The sequence below is a fragment of the Euprymna scolopes genome, chromosome 35, assembly GCF_053919585.1.
Source record: "Euprymna scolopes isolate OS-2025 chromosome 35, ASM5391958v1, whole genome shotgun sequence".
NCBI classification, from domain to species: Eukaryota; Metazoa; Mollusca; class Cephalopoda; order Sepiida; family Sepiolidae; genus Euprymna; species Euprymna scolopes.
This window is the reverse complement of record NC_136516.1, coordinates 62,202,580-62,222,776: the sequence shown is the minus strand read 5'-3', so window position 1 is coordinate 62,222,776 and position 20,197 is coordinate 62,202,580. Positions and strand designations below refer to the sequence as shown.

Here is a 20,197-nt window from a genome sequence, read left to right as displayed (position 1 = left end):
ATCATGTCATGCAAATTATTATTGATCATGTCATGCAAATTATTATTTATCATGTCATGCAAATTATTATTTATTAAATCATGTAAATTATTATTTATTAAATCATGTAAAGTATTATGTAATGTAAATTATTTATTAAATCATGTAAATTATTATTTATCATGTCATGCAAATTATTATTTATCATGTCATGTAAATTATTATTTATCATGTCATGTAAATTATTATTTATCATGTCATGCAAATTATTATTTATTAAATCATGTAAATTATTATTTATTAAATCATGTAAAGTATTATGTAATGTAAATTATTTATTAAATCATGTAAATTATTATTTATCATGTCATGCAAATTATTATTGATCATGTCATGCAAATTATTATTTATCATGTCATGCAAATTATTATTTATTAAATCATGTAAATTATTATTTATTAAATCATGTAAAGTATTATGTAATGTAAATTATTTATTAAATCATGTAAATTATTATTTATCATGTCATGCAAATTATTATTTATCATGTCATGTAAATTATTATTTATCATGTCATGCAAATTATTATTTATTAAATCATGTAAATTATTATTTATTAAATCATGTAAAGTATTATGTAATGTAAATTATTTATTAAATCATGTAAATTATTATTTATCATGTCATGCAAATTATTATTTATCATGTCATGTAACTTATTATTTATCATGTCATGTAAATTATTATTTATCATGTCATGCAAATTATTATTTATCATGTCATGTAAATTATTATTTATTTAATCATGTAAATTATTATTTATTAAATCATGTAAATTATTATTTATTTAATCATGTAAATTATTATTTATTAAATCATGTAAATTATTATTTATTTAATCATGTAAATTATTATTTATTAAATCATGTAAATTATTATTTATTAAATCATGTAAATTATTATTTATTAAATCATGTAAATTATTATTTATTTAATCATGTAAATTATTATTTATTTAATCATGTAAATTATTATTTATTTAATCATGTAAATTATTATTTATTAAATCATGTAAATTATTATTTATTAAATCATGTAAATTATTATTTATTTAATCATGTAAATTATTATTTATTAAATCATGTAAATTATTATTTATTTAATCATGTAAATTATTATTTATTTAATCATGTAAATTATTATTTATTAAATCATGTAAATTATTATTTATTTAATCATGTAAATTATTATTTATTAAATCATGTAAATTATTATTTATTTAATCATGTAAATTATTATTTATTTAATCATGTAAATTATTATTTATTAAATCATGTAAATTATTATTTATTAAATCATGTAAATTATTATTTATTAAATCATTTGAAAGGATTTTTGTATTGTTTTGACTGTTCGGACAATTCTAATTTTTAGTGTTTCAGTTGATGAACCCTTTGACCATTATCAGGTGTAAACTCCATGTTTTTTTATTTTAACTAAGGAAAAGGGGTTAACTCTTTATGGCAAGAAATCGGATCTTGGGGTTGAGGGTTTGTCCGTAAATTATAAAAAAAGGTAAATTTTCAGGGTACTTTTAAAGAATTTCCTCGGATTCAATTTTTAACTAAATCCTTCTGCTAATTGTCACTATGAGTGAAAAAAAATATTTAATGAAACCATGGATAGACATCTTATGTGTGTTTTGATTTTTTTTCTTGAAAACACAGTGCAAAGGAGACACAAAACTTTTAAAAATATGTAGTCAGTATGATATGACAGTATTCAGAAGAAACTCAACACTCATAAAACACCTTGTGCAAATAAAACCTGTGACCGAAAAACTCATTAGAAAAAACTGTGTTTATGAGATGTGTAAATGTGGATAACATGCTGCCCAAGCAGTGTCAGATGTCGCTATTAAAAATGAGTGATAAAAATTTGAATAATAGACTCACTGTCTTTCGAAGCTTATAACTACTTGAAAAATGTAATTTAAACCTTACTTTTTTTTCAATAAAAGGAGCAAAGACCAAATTTTAAAATAATAAATGGTTTAATAGAAAAATATGCAATAGTTTTTTTAAAAATCGGTTTTCTTTAAAAAAATTTCAAGAAATTCAACGAATTTTAACTTATTTTGAATATAAAAATATATATAAATTCGAAAAAAATCACTTACCTATAAAAAATAATAATCAATGGGTGCTTCTGGTCATATTTATATTTTATATTCTATGTACTTTTTAAATAAAAGCAAGGATTAAATATTCATTTTTTCTAGGAAACACAGACAAATAATTATTTATATTCTATGTACTTTTTAAATAAAAGCAAGGATTAAAAAAGACAGCGATTTTAAATTGTTATATGAGAGGTTCACAATGGAGTTGTCTCTCTTTTTTCCAGTTGGGAAATACAAAGGCCAAAAACTGCCATAATTAATTATTTAAAAAACATAAAAACAACACATTAGACCAAATATATTTCAAAAGTAATCCCAGTAGTAACTATATAAAGAAATAAACATTTGAAGTGCTGATATGTGTCTTATCTCCCCTTTGAATTTCTGACATGTGTTTGCTGTTAACAACCAGTTAGTCAATTATGGGTCACCGTATTTGAAAAATGATCACATTTTACTCATCAGTTGAATAATTAAGTTTACTTTTATACAAACACCCGCCGACAAATCTTCCATTTTTTTATTATCTTAAAGAATTACATGAGTTTTTGATTTAAAATATTTTATTTCTTTATGCAATGAATTTTTTTTTCAAAAGTCTAAAAAAAAAAAACCAAAAAAAAAAAAAAAAAAAACATTAAATGAAATAGAAAAAAATTGATATAGGTGTCCAATTTTTACAGGACAATATTTCCAAAATATAAGGTTTCACTTAAAAAGAAAAAAAGAAGAAAGAAAAAAAAGAAAAAAAAAGCAACATGGTTTTTTAAAAAAAAGTTTTAAACTTTTGACTTTACAGGCAAATTTGCACAAAACTATTCTTTTGTTTTTGTTTTAAATTAAATTATCTTATTTATTGATCTTTTATCTTCAATTTGTGATATATAAACCTTAAGTGAGAAAATTAATTATTTTCTTTTTAATAGACATTTCAAAATGGGGAGGGGTGAATTTAAAAACAAAAACGTTTGTCTAGAATATTATATTCGGTTTATTGGAAAGAGCATAAAATTTCACATTAAACCTGAAAATATCTTAAAAATTGAATGAATAGAAAAATTTTGATAGATTTTTAAATTGAAAAAATTTTACTCATAAAATTCAATTTATTTCATTACGTAGAAAAAATGGCTGCATGAGTGTGCGCATGCACTTTGTAAACACTTTTTTAAAAAATAATATTTCTATTAGTTTTTAAAAAACTTTAATAGTTTATTTTGGAAGTATATTCCATAAAGAAATTAAACAACCTACTTTAAAAAAAGAAATTACGAGTTTTGTATATTTTATTCACAGTTTTGTGTTAAGGGTGTCAAAAATTCCCAAAAAATTCTGACCCCTCAAACTAAGACTAGAAGAACACCGAAAAGCTTTCATACGCAGAGAAATCGAAAATTCAGCCCTAGCAGACTATATATGGAGAGAAAAAGGCACCCATTTCTCAATGTGGGATGGTGTTAAAATACTAAATACAAAGATGGAGGGTTAGAAAATTCAAGGAAACAGCACAACCTCTTAAGCTGCCGAAGTATTGAATTTAACCATATTTGGAATCCATAATTTACAAATTTATATGGGAAAAATAAGAAAAAATAAAAAAATAATTAAAGAAAAGATTTTTTTACATTTTTTTTTAAACCTACCACAAAATACAACCAACACAAGGGACATAATCCCCCATAAACCCTTTTTTCTTAGATTTGCCTCCCTTGCACTGTGTTTCCTAGAAAAAATGAAAACATGTAAAATGTCTATCCACGATTATATAATAAATCTTTTTCACTATTATTGATAATTAACAAAAGGATTCAGTTAAAAATTGAATCCTAGAAAATTCTTAAGTACCCTAGTGATTCCCTTGAAAATTGATAAATTTTTTAAATGATTTTTTTATGATTTATGGACACATCCTCAAACCCAAGATCTGATTTCTTGCAATATCAGCAACCAAAATGTTGTGCGAATAACACTCAAGATGAGAAGAATTGTCCAAACAACCAAAACAATACAAACATTCACAGTTCATCTAAAAAATTCAGAATTGCATGTGAAAGGATATTTCCGAACAAAATAGTGGTATTTTGAGGACTTAAAAGTGCTTTGGTTTCTGAAATATGACTATTTTAGTAGAACTACACTGTAATCTTGAAATATCCAAAGAATTTTTATGGTCATGGGCATTAGCACATATTCCATGTCCATGGCAATTATGAGAATCAGGTTTGGAGGTTACGTTAGAATAAACTTTGATCGAAAGATCGTCTAAGGAAGCAGTTGAATCAAGGCCAGGTTCACAAAGGAGCAACAAGTCAGGTTTGGTCTCCCGTAATTGCATTTCAACTCTGGAAGGTTGGAACTAGCAATACCAGACACTATAACGTTCAGCACTGGACAAGGTGCACAATGCTACTGAATTTGACACGCATAGTCTTTAAATCAGTAATACATACATTTCTCCTACCTCCATCAAAATAAAACTTATATAACTGGATTCACAATACAATTTACTTTAAAATGGTATTTTAATATTTTTGTTGTGATTTGTATATTCAAAGAAATGACTATTTAAATCCGACCATTAATGATGAAACATGCCGGCATAGCATGCCTGCTGGAGGTAGATCACTTTTTGCAAATAAGCGGTTGGGGTGGTATGACATAAGCGGAAGTTGTACCTGTTGACGACGTTTTTAGTTGTTTTAACTAATCAGAGAAAAGAATTGTCTTTGCTACGGAATTTGAACAGAACACGTATATCATTCCAGTCAAAACTTAGAATATCTCAAAGTTGAAGCTTTGGAGTACAAAGATAAGATAGAAACTGTGTTCAAACGCTATTTAATAGCGGATATATTAATTTCTTTTGTCCTAAAATTTTAAAAGAATTGGATAAAAACTTTCTATGCATTCATCGATAGAAGTAGTGATATAAACATGAGATTTTTTGTGTGCCGTGATGCGCACAAAAAATCTAACTAAAATGTTCATCAACTTACAAACATAAAGAATTCATTTTATTTTTGTCAAACATAAGTCTTTAATTACGGAAAGGAAAAGAATATTTAAAAAAAAAAAAATTCTTTGTAAAAGAATAACAGACAATGACTATGCTTTTAAATGAGTTAAAACACATAAACCACTTACTTCTCCAATTAAGTAAAAGAATAACTTTTATTAGGTTTCTTTTACAATCCACAGAGGTATGAAAAAGTAGTCAAATAACAAATATATAACAAATAAATGTTATCAAAGTTACTCTTCTACCTACCTCGATAAATTTTTATGGTTGTAAATGTTTATTCTGTTCAAAAAACAAGTAGTATCGAGCGTTACATGAGAATAAGAAAAAAATGCCTGTAATGTCTCTTGAAGTCTCAACAAGGACTTAAAAATTATGCAAAATAGTGGTAGAAACTCACCTGATAATTGTCATGGTCACGTGAATCTGCTAAAATGAAATTTAATAACCCTAATTAGTTTACTGTACTTGAAAACATCTGTACAAAATTTCCTTTCATTTTGATATGCTACAAGCCATATTTTGTTAATAATTTCTTTGAATAGTGTTGTGGTGGCCATTTTGGATTTCCTGGTTGCGATCTAAGATTATTCACGGTGTAATGATGGCAAATGATAATAGCCATCAGAATAATATTTTGCATGATGGTAAAGAGTTTCCTACCATTATTTTTTTTAACTGTTTTTATGATGCTTCTACTTAAAGCCGTTAAAATAAAACTTAATTATGCTAATTAGTATGCTTGAAAGCATAATTCTGATCTGTACAAAATTTCCTTTAATTTGATATGCTACAAGCCATATTTTGTTAATAATTTCTTTGAATTTTCCTGTATCAGAAAACATGCTATGTGATATACATATATCTGTGATATTGCCAAGCTAATCAAAAATCTTGATTCCAGTACAGCAACAGGCCCTGACAGTAGTCCAATTATAGTACTCAAAAAACTTCAACCAGAACTTGCGCCCATCCTTACTAAACTGTTTAAACGTTGTCTTAAGGAGAATTGTTTCTCATCACCCTGGAAAATCTCATCAGTATGCCCTGTATTTAAGAATTCAGGTGATCGCTCATCCCCCTCTCAGTACAGGCCAATAAGTCTCCTGTGCGTCATGAGTAAGTTGCTGGAATCTGTGTTAAATACAGAAGTAATCAACCATCTCAGCAAAAATAACCTTAGTGACACACAATATGGTTTCCGTTCTGCTAGATCTACAGCAGATGTGCTTATAGTTATATCTCATAGGACTAGCGAATCTCTCGATGGAGGCTACCTTTCTCGGGCAATTGCTCGACATATCAAAGGCCTTTGATAGGGTATGGCATAAAGGTTTACTTTACAAAATCTCCAGCTACGGTATAGCTGGAAATGTCTTCTCAATTATTAAATCATTTCTCTCTGATAGATTCATAAGAGTAGTGGTTGATGGGCAGAAATCAGAAGTTCACAGTATTAATGCTTGAGTCCCTCAGGGCCCAACTCTCTTCCTGATCTACATTAATGATCTTCCAAATCACATCCTTCCATCATTCGTAGACATTTATGCTGATGACACTACTATCTATGGTAGCACATCTAAGATCTTGAGCAAGTGGTACAATCGGGAAAGAGGTGGCTTGTTATTTTTAATGAATTTAAAACTAAGCTTTTATCTTTACATCATCGACGCTCTGATCCCCATCTGGCATCAACTGAAATGAATGGCTCTTGTCTTGGGGAGGCCTCATGTTTTGACAAGCTTCTGGGCTTGACCTTTACTCCTGATCTGAAATGGAACACATACATTAAATCCATTGCCAAAGTCGCTGGAAAAATGGTAGGATCCTTCTATCAATCCAGTAGATATCTCACTGCTGATGCAATCCTCTATGTATATAAGAGCTAGGTACATCCAAGGATGGCGTACTGTTGCCACATCTGGGCAGGGGCTGCTAAAAAGGACTTCCTGCCTTGATAGAGTTCAAAATAGACTTTGTAGCCTTGTAGGAGATGTCCTTTTCTCTTCCCTGCAACCTCTTTCTCACAGAAGAGATGTTGCAAGTCTGCTTTATCGTCATTTTCATAGCAAGTGCTCGACTGAGCTCCAATCTATGGTCCCCCCCTCGCCAAACTTTCACAAGAAACACTAGTCTAGCAGAAAACACTATCAATAATTTCCCTCACTCTTTATCTGTGCCTAAACCTAAACGTAGATTCCATGAACAAAGCTTCTTTCTTAGCACACCTATAGAATTATCTTCGTTTTCTTGCTTTCCAGCTGACTACAATATGGTTTTCTTCAAGTCTAACGTAAACAAGTTCTTGATGAGCCGTTTCATATAAGATAACAAATTTACCGAATTTCCATTACTAACGATTACTTTATTGTCCAATTGTCTACTGTATACTCTTTAACCCTTATCTTCGAGTGGTATCATGGCCTTGATAAGTGGTAATGCCTTAAAAAAAAAAAAAAAAAAAAAAAAAATCGTGTTATAGTGGCCATTTTGAATTTCCCGGTCACCATCTTGGATTTCCGATGACGTTATAATGGCAAATGATAATGTTCATCAGAAAAATACTTCTTATGATGATAAAGCCTTACTAACCATATTTCTTAGTTGTTTTATGATGCTTCTACTTAATGCTGTTAAAATGAAACTGGAATATGCTAATTAGTCCGTAAGTTACCAAGTGAGATGGTCATAAATAAAACTAACTGAACCTTCATGATATTATATGTTCAAAATTTCAAAATATCTTAAAAAGATCTGAAGATACAACTTTTTAAAGATGGGTTAGTCTGTAAATTGTGCAAATTTCCTACCATTTTCAGTCACAAGCTTATATGCATTTGAATAAGACTGACAAAATGTCCAGTGAACCACACATTTTTTGATACTTTGAATGGTCATAACTCCAGTTCTAACGGATTGATTTAAAAAAAAAAAAAATAATAATATTTCTGTTTTTTATGCTCCTTTCAATAATGCTTGATTTGAATTTATTTGATCCAAAGAAAAAAATGGTGTGGTATTGCTATTGGAACATAAACTCCTGATATTGAAGAAGGAGTTGTTTCTGTGGAATTTTATATCTTACATTAATTCCGATCAAACAGACTCTCCCAAACAAATCATCCTTATAGGAGGAGAGGAAGGAGTATATTTCACTCAATCATAAAAATCTATTAATACTCTCCCATCATTTCCAGAGAAACTTACTTCATTGCAACCACCTTTCAAAAAAATTGTAAAAAAAAAAAAAAAAAAAAAAAAAAAAAAAGGCTGTTTTTCATTGCATTCTCTTTCTCATATTATGACTTCCATATGAATGGATAATCAATTAATTTGCACTTTGAATCTTAGTTTGCAATTTGATTGGCTATTCAGAATCATTTTCTCAAATTAGCAGTCTGCATTTGCTGAAAACTTATAAAATTCATTACAGAAAAATCAATATAGCATCTGTCCATTCAATAAACACAATTGCTTACTTATAAATCACATATTCTATTAAATGGTAACAGTTTATATCTACATGTAATGTGGCGATATTGAGATATGTCAATATCGTATTAATAAAAATAAATAAATTTAATGGTTAAAATTCCAAGACGCAAAGGAATTAAAATGACCAATGAACCGTCACCATGACAACAACGGTGACAAGAAAAAAAGAACGCTGCTAAACTTAAAAATACAGAAAAATATAATCAGTGTTCCCACCAAAGAAAATTAACCATCAAGAATTGAGACGCAAGTTAGTTGCAGAAGAGATTCCAAGGAGAGAACTCGTTTAAATAACTCCGCTGATAGAAACAAAGAAACGAGAAATATGAAGGAAAACATGCTTGGTGTCAATAAGCGTAAAATAAAGGTCGGTTTGTCTTTTACTCTTTTCATTTGTCAGCTATAAAGATATATCGGATCACTTTAAGAGGACTATTAAATGATGAAAACTCAGAAATCTCGCTAGAGTTTGATAAAAAAAAAAAAAAATATTGCTCAAAAGAAAGAAAAACAAAATAAACAAAAGGGAAAAACCAACAGGAGTAGTCTCCCTTGTTCTATTATAAAAAACATGAGGAAATGATGATGAATGGGGCACAACTCCGTAAGTTATTTTAATTGTAAACTTGTCTTTCTCTTTTTTTTTTTTTTACTGAGAGTTTGGTATGCGAGACATATAAATATACAAAAAAAATATATATATATGTTGAATTGGTTCTTTCCATGTTAAAATATATGCTGAAATTTCTTACAGCGATAGAACAGATGATTTCTAAATACATTCATTCATTCATCTGACATCTATTTTATAAAACCACAAGCCTAGAGTCCATGTTTCAAGTCGAGGAGAGCAGATAATTGTTACCCCCATTTAAAATGCTCTTTTTGGCAGAGGAAGTCAACAAAATACAGGCTCGCACGTAGCTCCTCGCGTCCTTCCACACAACCTGAGGAAATTATCACGATCGGATAACAAAGCTAACCTCAGAAGGGGCACATCACAGTAATTATTCCTAATTCCTACCAAGAGACACATTGACTTAATATCAACTTCGTAAATTGTCACGTTGACTACTTGTAAGAATATTTTCTGCGAATAGTCATGTCAAATCAAAAACAATCTGTTATTCTCAAAGATTCTCATAAAACTCATTTCCACACTGTCAGAATCTCCCACCATTCCTCTTTTCTGCTACCTCCTAACAGCATAATGACCAGCTTGGATGCCGCTTTTTCTTACTTTGTCTAACTTGTATTGGTAGTACTAGCAGTGGTAAATGGTTGACCGTATTCACGACTTCTTACAAATTAGTGATATTATTATTTTTATAATAAAAAAATAATTAAACTAAAGGATTAATATCCTTTAGTTTAATTATTATTTTTTTCAGTTATAACTCTAATGTCATTAATTATGTCAGTATATTAAGATGAGTTTGTTGTCTTTTATATTTTTTCTTGTTGTTGCATTTGACATCAATGTTAAGATATAATGGCAATAATGTGTACTACTTGAGTTGGAAACATTCCCAAACAAATAATGTTATTTACAGATCAAGTCTAAACATGTTAATTTTTCTGTACTTTGAGTTCCAGGAAACATCGACACAGGTATCACTAGTTTAATATATTAATGAGGTTTGTTGTTTTTAGTAGTGTGTTGTTTTTTCCAGAGAGTGCCAGGTGTTTTTTCAGCAAAATGAATAAATATATTTCTATAAAAATTTACAAAAAGGTTACATTGACAAAAGTTATACAGTAGCGTCCAAAACTCAGGGACAAAAAAAAAAAAAAAACTATTAGAAATAACTGTGAAAAGCTGAAATTTTGACAACTGGTAGTTGTTATCATCTATAATAACATACTAAAATTTGAATCATTTGCAAAGAATAGAAAAAGAATTATAATAATTATTTACTTGTTTTCAAAATATGAACGTCCAAAAGTAAGGGACTAAATTGAGAAAAACAATGTAAACAGTATGCTATATTAAATTTGATTTCCTCTAAAGAATAAGTCTTACTTAGTCATTTGTAAACGTTGCATCAGCTGGCATCATAGCAAAATGCCAAAAACTTTAGCTTGTGAGACAAGCTATTGTGAAGCTACACACGGAAAAGCACACCATTAGAAAGATTTCAGAGAAAGTGAAACATTTCAAAAGTGTTGTAGGCAGGGTTGTTAAATCCTACAATGATGCTGGCAAAATAGTTAGCGCTTTTAAAACTGGCAGACCCCGCAAAACTTCGGCAAGAGAAGATTTGAATAATGCATTAAAGGATCGTTTTAAGTTTTGCACAGAAATTAAAAGGGTTATGAATAGTACCTCATGTGTTAATGTGTCAAGACAGATTGTTTCTAGATGACTGAAAGAAATAGGGCTTTTAATCGAACCCAGGGAAGAAACCACTTGTTAGTTTGAAGAATAAAAAGAGATTAGAGTTTGCAAACAGGTATGTAATTTGGACATATGAAAATTGGGCAAAAGTATTTTTCAGTGATGAAAGCAACTTTAATTTATTTGGAAATGATGGAAAAAACAATGTAAAGAGATGTATTGGTGAAAGATTAAGTGCAAAATGTACTAAGAAAACTGTCAAGTTTGGGGGCGGAAGTGTCATGGTATTTGTAATGTTTTCTAGCCAAGGTACAACACCTCTTATCTGGTTACAAACTCATGTTAATGCGCAGATCTATAAAAACATTGTTCAAGATCATGTTGTGCCAACCATACAGAATTGAGGTTTCGATAGGACAACCTTTATGCAAGATAATGCCCCATGTCACAAGGCAAAGGTGGTAATGAGTTACCTTAGCGAGCAAGATTTCGAAATTATGGATTGGCCACCTCAAAGTCCTGACTTAAATCCAATAGAAAATCTTTGGAAGACCTTAGGAGTGAAAGTTATGGAAAGAAATCCCACTAATACGGAGGATTTGTGGGTGAAGCTTCAAGAAGAATAGTCTAAATTTAGAATTGAGGATTGTCAAGAACTGATTCGTTCTTGTAATCGAAGATGTGCAGCTGTCATTGAGAGCAAGAACTCATTTACTAAATATTGATTGTACATGTATTTTTATTGCTTTTTGGCTGTTTACATTGTTTTTCTCAATTTAGTCCCTTACTTTTGGACATTCCTATTTTGAAAATAAATAATTTTTATAATTCTTTTTCTATCCTTTGCAAATGATTCAAATTTTAGTATGATAACGACTACGAGTTGTCAAAATTTCAGCTTTTCACATTTGCTATTTCTAACAAATATTAGGTTTTAAAATCCCTTAATTTTCGATGCTACTGTATAACTGGAAAGAAGTTAATTACTCAACATGCAGCAATGTTCAATTACTGCTGTTTACTGTATTAAAATAGGTATGACAAATCGGCCTATATATGCTGCAAAAAACAAAATTTTCATAAAATTTAAATTACAATATCTTGACTCTTTTTCACACTATGTAAATAAATCCAACCTTTCCTCTTTTAAACAATTTTTTTTTCTTGGTAAGTTGATATGAATTATGCAACTATAGTTATTGAATTATGTACGCGTTTATTTTTTTAACAATTTTTTAGTTCTGGCTTTTAACACCTCTGCAGTTCACACTTAATTCACTTTAAAATATCATCCATCTTATAAAAGAAATGTTACCTTCAATTTGATGGGCAAAGTATAAAATTTTGTAGTTAATCTTAATAAAATATTTCAAAGTTGAAATCTCCAGTAAATAAAATTTTACAGAAATTTATTTTACAAAGTAAACCAATAATAATCAATAAGATTAATATTGATCTTATTTAACAACACAATGTCATGAATCATAAGTTGTGTGTTAGCTGCTAAAATAAATTTTAAAGAAAGTTAATTTTCTGTATCATTTCCACACAATCTTTGTGACAACATGTGATTTTCACTCATGTTTAAAACTGGAAATATCTCAGAATTATTAATCCCATCTATATTATCTTTCTTTTAACAAATTGTGGCATTTTATTTTTAAAGATTTTTCACTTTTTTTAAACTTTTATCTACAGTTATTTAAAATGGCCATAACTTAGCTATTAAGATAAAGATGCCTTTTTTTTCTTGCAAGACCAAAAAAGCCTTTTAAAAATTCAGTTTGCGATACTAATTACAGCAACACTTTTTTAAATAGTTGGGATAAATGAAAAATGTATAACAATCAAATAAGTATAATAAATGAATAGGCTAATTTTTATGTAAAAGAAATATATTTATCTACTAGCAACTGAGCAGCATTGGCACACACAATGCCGAGTACAACATAAATAGAGTACACCCAACATCATCTTACCATCAACGCTTACCCTGTGAACTTGGAGTATAGGAAATTCCTATATGCACAAAACAAAATCATTGAAAAAACAAAAATACCATAAGAGTAAGGATAATGAGTAAACGTTGGATAAAATGGTTAAAATTATTACAGACTTGCCAGGATTCAAACCTGGAATCTTCTGATCCGTAGTCAGACTTGTTATTCATTGCGCCACAAGTTCTGTCCGTATGCCAAAAGATGTTACCGCGACTGTATAGAGACAGTGATAAATTCCATTGACACAGGCGGGTAAATTTTTCGACAATTGCACGAAACAGCCCAAAAACCCTTATTTTGGTCTTTTTGTGTGACTCGGCGTTGTTTGTTATGAACCATATATGGCTAAGGAAAATCTAGGGACTCACACCTTTCAGGGAAAAAAAATAATTTTTCACTTTGGTGCATCCGTTCGAAAGTTTTATTGGTATATATACACATGAATAAACATTTAGAATTTTATTAATAGTATAGATTATCGAAAACAGACTTAAATATGGTGAAATTTGTTTTTTATGATATAAGCTGATTGTTCTTGTTAAAGCATTAGTAAACAATATCATTTTATAAATTTTCTGGATCAAAATAAATAATTTTCTTTAGGAAACCAAAAGTACATTTTTTTTTAGTCAAATAACATGATATAACAAAAATTAAATCAAATTAGATATATTGCTATATAGGTCTAAGTTGAAAATTTTGTCTGATGGAAATTTTATACATTAAAATACACCTCTTACACTTTTTAGTACCAAAGTATATAACCCAAGTTAAAATAAAAAATCATTTTAACTATTTGAATTTTATGTTCCAGAATTTTTAGTTAACAATCTGGTTATAATGAACTACATTGAAAGAATTCAACTACAAAAAACATAAAACAAATATATGATGAGCTATAGCATTGATGTCTTAATTATAATTACTAAAATTTAAAAACAACCAATTCTAACTCTTAAAAAAAAAAATGCCCTGGTTGCACATGCTAAGAAATGTGGTAAATATATTTTCTTACATTCTCTTGAATCTTTTTGGTAAGCTCACTAAAAAGAATATCTAATAATTATCAATTTGTTTATAGCTTATATATTTTATAAATATGAAATAAAATACCTTTGATCCTTGACAAGAATGATGGCGTCAAAATTAAGTGTGAAAAATTAATTGGAAAACGTTGCATGAAAGCAAATGAACAAAGAAGTTCCACTAAATTTGGGATGGCAAATTCTGAAAGATTTCTCTGTAAAACTTCCTCAGCCTTTAAGAATAACTGAGTCGCTTCAAGGGGTTGATAGTTCAATTGTCCAAATGGTCGAAGAACTGAATAAACCTGTAAACAGGTGTAGTCATGACCATTTTTGATGAAGTCACTGGCAGCCATATCAAAAATATGAGTAGATAAATAACGCTGCGAGCGGCAATATTCCATCACCAATGCTAAAAGGTTGCGATCAATTTTCTCGATTTTGGCTGGAATATAGCGCTCAACTGATTTGATGAGGTTGCTGTCCGTGTAATGAAAATGTACAAAGCCTGCGACAACTTGGGTAAGGTGAGCATCATTAACAGCATTGATATTCATAAATGTCCATTTACCGATGTGTTGAAGCATTTTTATATTATTCAGCTTAAGTCGAATCATGTCCAAGACAATGCTAGCAATGTCTGCACTCTTCAATTTCCACCAACAAGAAAAGAAATTTTTCTGAACCAATTTCAAGAGTTCTTTTTGGGAACTTGGAATACAACGGAAAACCAGATGACAGTTATCCTCATTAATTTCTTCATAACGGTTACCAATATGAATCCAGCATGTGTCAACAAGGGTCGACTGTGACAATAACGATGACACACAGCTAAGTTCACAGATCTCATTGATTGTAAATTTGTTATCACTAATTCGTCTTTCAATTTCCTCAAAAAGAAATTGAAAGCAAACGTTTGTGTTGATTGGCTGAAAAGTATTTTTGACAAGACAGAGGAGAGTCTCATTGCTCAAAATTGTTACTTCTTTTTTTACAATCTCGTAAAGTTCATTCATGACTGCAGTCTGGATAAAAGAATCAATACCTTCTTCGATATTTGAATTCCTTTGCAAGTGACAAATTTTCTGTAAAGCAAATGCTGCTGTGTAACCTGTAATGACATCAGATGGAACCTCAAGATGCTGGAAAACTTCTTTGACACTTGAACACATTTGTAGCTGTGCTCGGAAACTTTTCTCTTCTTCTGTCATTTTCTTTACAGCAGGGAGAAACTCTGTTCTCTCATATGGAAAAGAAGTCAAGTCCATTTTGCGGATAAATATTGGCAGCTCTGTGATATCAAGACCATCTTGCAGCAAGATTGATGATAAACTGAGAATGCGATTTTTGTAGGTTTCATTTGAATACTGTCGATGAGATTTGAGAAGATGCCCTTGGACCTGAAACTTATGAAGGAAGATTTTGATTCCCTTGCTCAGAGATTTTGAAGCTTGAAGAGTTCTCCTTGCCATTATAGTGAAATTCTGAAATAAAAAAAAAACAAAAAAAAAACAATGAATCAACATCAAACAAAGGAGAACGTGTATGTATGGATCATAAGCATAATTTCTTTGTCACATATTGTCAGTATTAATGTGGTTCGAAGAAGAGGTAGAGAAGGCAAATAGTATGAGGAGTGTTTTGTGGCAGATCAGCCTGGTATAGTTTCTATATATAACTGTAGAAGAAAAATAAATGTCCTCTACAAGGTACCTGCAAGATAAATGTGATTTATAGCTGCACAGTGTCACAAACCCAAAATACAAATTAGGTTAATAGCAGCCATACAAATCCCTTTTCACAATCTAACTCTTCCACACAGTTATTCAATAACAATACCCCCATTAACCAATCTACCAATCAAATACAACCAAACCAAGTACTACTCTTAATCTATCTGACAACAAATATATTAAACAAAATGTAATCTACTTCGGTTCCACATCTGGACTTATTAAGTATAGATTTCAATGCATAAGCACTCTTAAAAACCCTTCCTTGAGAAAACAGACTGCTTTATCTAAACATATATGGCGACTCAATGTTAGAAATATTCCCTTCAATTTAAAATGGGAAATAATAGGATTTTATAAAGCATATATGCCGGGGGACAGATTCTGTGCACTTTGTAGATATGAAGCCCTTAAGATTTTAAAATATAATAAAAATAAAAACATTCTCTTGAATTTAAAAGATGAAATTTTTTCCGGATGCATTCATAAACCTTGGTTTAGATTCAACAAATTTAAGCCACCATAAATCATAAAATTATTTTACGACTTATCCATCTTAAAATTTATAATTAATAAATTAATAACTATTATTATTTTTTGTCAATAATAATATTATCTGATATTTTACCATTATTTTCTATTCTATTTTATTATCTATTTCACTTTGAATTTATATGTTACTATTTTATTAATGTAAGTTCTATAATATTATAATTACTAATTTTAAAAAATATTTTTATTTAATCACTTCCAATAGGATTCATTTATTACAGAAAAAAATCAACTATTAAATAATTAGTGGTTATCTCCCTTTAACAGTTACATATTTTATTTTTCTATTTGAATAAAATTATCTCCCCTTGTAATTGAAATCTTTCAGCTGATTTTAAATTTAACGTCACTAACGGCTTTAACTGTTAACATTGTTCCATTAGCGTCTCCTTTGAAAGTTTGTATATCAACATTTTCAAGCATTCATAAACTACATTTACCATCCAAATGAATGCATTGATAATGATACGTACGACATTTAGAAAGAGAACCACGAAAAGGTATTTATATTTTTGTTAAAAAATATTTAAAATTTAAACTCTTAACCTTACCCTTCAACCAGATTTTATCTTATTTCATTTTTATTTTATCTTTGTTTATCAACATCAAAAAAGTAACATTAAAAAAGTAACTATTTTCCTTTATATTTTAAATATTTTCCAGATACATCTGCCTTAGTTAAAAAAAAAATGCTAGGTTTATTTTTGGTGTCTTTAGTTATGATCACAGAGATGGCGCTCTCTTCCGGTGGGTACTTCTTCGAAAGGGGACTATGTAGGTCTCTTGTTCACTTGCGCTCTCATCCACAGTCTGAGGTTCAAAGAACACTGCCTCCCCTGAGAGGCTACTAATATCGGATTTGCTGCTTGAAGAGGAGGAGGATAGTGCAAACCAGAGTGATGCCTCACTGGCCTCAGACCCAGAGTTGCTCCCGTCGTCCAATGGTGGTTGCAACTGTGTCACTGGCCTCAGGTCCCTAACATGACGGGGCACACCGTCAACCATGACTGACTGCTGACTCACCACATCGGTCACTCGGCCCCGTGTATATCTAGTATCAGTGCACCGGCTTCCCGGGGCTTCAACTAGACAAGATCCACTGGTGGGTACAACCCCTGTCCTTCCTCATTGGTGAAGTTGGGGTAAATTCCCTTTTCTCAGACTGTATTGGTAAATTGCGTTTGCAGGCGCTGTTCCTGGAGAGATGCCATCTTTCGCCGTGATGTTATACCAATATATGGTTTCTGAGATGGTGCACTGCTTCTTGGTCACAATTCTTTTGATGCCGCGATGGCTTCTCTCAGCAATATCATTGCCAGATGGCACTAAGCACACCGCAGTCGCAGCCGCACTCCCCACTCCTTCAGGAATTGCCGGCTGCAGAATGCTGGGTCATTATCCGTCAGCACTTCTTCCGGCGCGCCTCTTTCAAAGAACACAGATGACAGCTGGTGAATAACGTAGGAGGAGTCCTGGCGCCCTAGTGGTCTCCAGACCGCAAAGCGCGTAGGTCCACAATTGATGAGGGTGAGGAAATGATTGCCACCGCAATGTGTAATATCCATGCCCACTCTCTGCCACGTGCCACTCACTCCCAATTGCCCTTTTTTCCACTGTATCGGAGCCGGGTTGATTGACATGCCTCACAACTTTCCACTACTCTCTTGACATCTGCCCTTCTTACTTCTGAGTCAACCATTTTGGCAAAATACAGTGTTCGCTTAACACCTGGGTGTCCACATTGCCGATGAATCTCACTGATATGATCCACATCCATATTACACGTGACAGCTGCACACGACTGTTACAGCATCTCAGAATCTCCCCAAGTATCAGCCAGCAGCCACCGTTGTGGTACTCGTGTCAGTGCATCTGCTCTGTTGCTTGCAGACCTGATCAATGTTACATCTACGGTCAAGTTGTACTCTTTGATTGTATTGATGAGGGTGGTGAGCTGTTTTCCTATCAACATCTCACTCACTGCGGTTAGTCATGCTCTTCTAGTTAATGCACCGATAAGTGCACACAGAGTCCGTAATAATATGGAGTACCCTGGTTTGCCATCGAAGCACCAGGGTAACTCCTTTCAATGTGGCATCAAGTTCGGCCAGGTTTATGTGCCTAGAATCATTCTCTGGATGAAGCCAACAGTTGTCTTCGATAATGCCATCAGCAACTCCAAGGGCTAGTGAACTAGCATCCACCCAGACCGTGTACTCATTCCCATTAACACACCAGTTCCCTCACACAGGGTCGTCATGAGTAACCCTGGCCACAGTTTCTGTCAGCATGCTCAAGAGCGTGGCATCATGTACTTTATCGTCCAAACCCAAGGATATGGATGTGGCACAACGTTTTATGGCCACCACTGCCACCCTGAGCTAACCACACAGGGAAGTGACCCACCAGCTTTCCACAAACAGAAAAAATGCTCTGATGAATGCTGTTGGATGGGACTTCTGGAACGTCATCACCTCTCCTTCAGTAGAGCCCCTCCTTGCTACTGCTCACGCACAAGCCACATACTTTTGCCCCATCTCGCAGACATTCGGGTTCCTTGCATGTCAGTCCGAAGTTCTCAAAGTGCTCTTTGACCGACTGGGCAGACATGAGGTTCTCATTTACAAACATATTGCCGATGTAAGACGATGACGCCTGACACACAGCCTCATCCTGTTGCCGGATTGTGTGCATAATTGCCGTCATAATGCTTGGTGCCACGTTGAGACCGAACCCTAGCCTGGTCAGTCAATAGTGAGTTCCTTTAATTTCCACAGTCTGAAATGGCCACAGCCCTTTTTCAATTAGCAATACACATGAAAAAATTTAAATGGCTTAAAATATTTCAATATTGGTATATATAGAAAGAGCTTGAGGAGCTAAGAAAGAATCTTTTTAAATTTTTAAAATCTGATTAAAATTAAGAAGTTATGACTATTTTTGTGCCTCACACGTTTGGATATTTTCCCTTCTTAAAGACCATATGCGTTTCGTCACATTTTTTACACTACTTTTTCAGTAAAAATGTCATATCTTTGTTAAAACACAAGACTAAGCAATGACATTTACCATATAAGTGTTTTTTTTTGTACAAGGAATCAGAATATGCAACTGAAAATATCCAAAAGTTCATGGTTTCCAAATAATCTGCAGTAAATGTGCATAAATATGCTGCAATTCCTTAAAAATGCCATGTATCCATAAACAGAAAAGAAGTTGGAGAACTCAAAGTTGAATTGTAATGTGCTTTATGTACAAAAAACTTAAATCTAAACATAGGACCATTTAAAAATGAATATATTGCAATATTTCTTTGGTATTATTGTAGATTAACACCTGTTTAACCCCACCTAACCCCCTTCTGACCACCCCTCCAAAATGTGATTCTACCTTTTTAGACAATTATATATGAAATGCCATGAAAGATTATTTTAAAATTTAATGTAAAATAATTCCCCATTACAAGTCCTTCTAGCATTTTAGGGCAGTTAACTGTTGTTTTTTTTTTATGGGAGATAAATCCTGTATGCTTTTTGTTTTTTTTTTAAGATGATTATGTGTGGTTTTAAGAGGGTTTCTATGCAATGAGAATATGGGAAGGGTTGCCATTCGGACTTTTAATTAATTGTAAGGCTAAAGAAAATTGTGTGTGAACATACTGAAGACTTGACAGAAACAAAAACAATATTAGAGGGGGGGGGGCGGTTAGTTTCACAAAAATTTAATTTCAAATAAATATCTTACACAAAGTTATATATACATGTGTGTGTGTGTGTTCGACAGGTAAATAAGTCAGCAAATGTTATATTTAGTTTTAATTTAATAAGAAACTGCACTACGAAATTTCGAAGAAAATTCCATAAATTTGTTGATT

At 31.3% G+C, this 20,197-nt stretch overlaps 1 protein-coding gene across 4 annotated transcripts in view; it reads right to left on the bottom strand.

The window, feature by feature from the left end:
- Window positions 1-20,197, bottom strand: part of LOC145259882 (FAST kinase domain-containing protein 3, mitochondrial-like) — a gene marked incomplete at its 3' end in the record, with an annotated part of 232,796 nt that overhangs the window by 148,503 nt on the left and 64,096 nt on the right. For all 4 annotated transcript variants that reach the window (XM_080117763.1, XM_080117762.1, XM_080117761.1 and 1 more), the window contains 1 exon segment: window positions 14,127-15,522. In XM_080117763.1, the coding sequence (XP_079973889.1) occupies window positions 14,127-15,510 (1,384 nt within the window).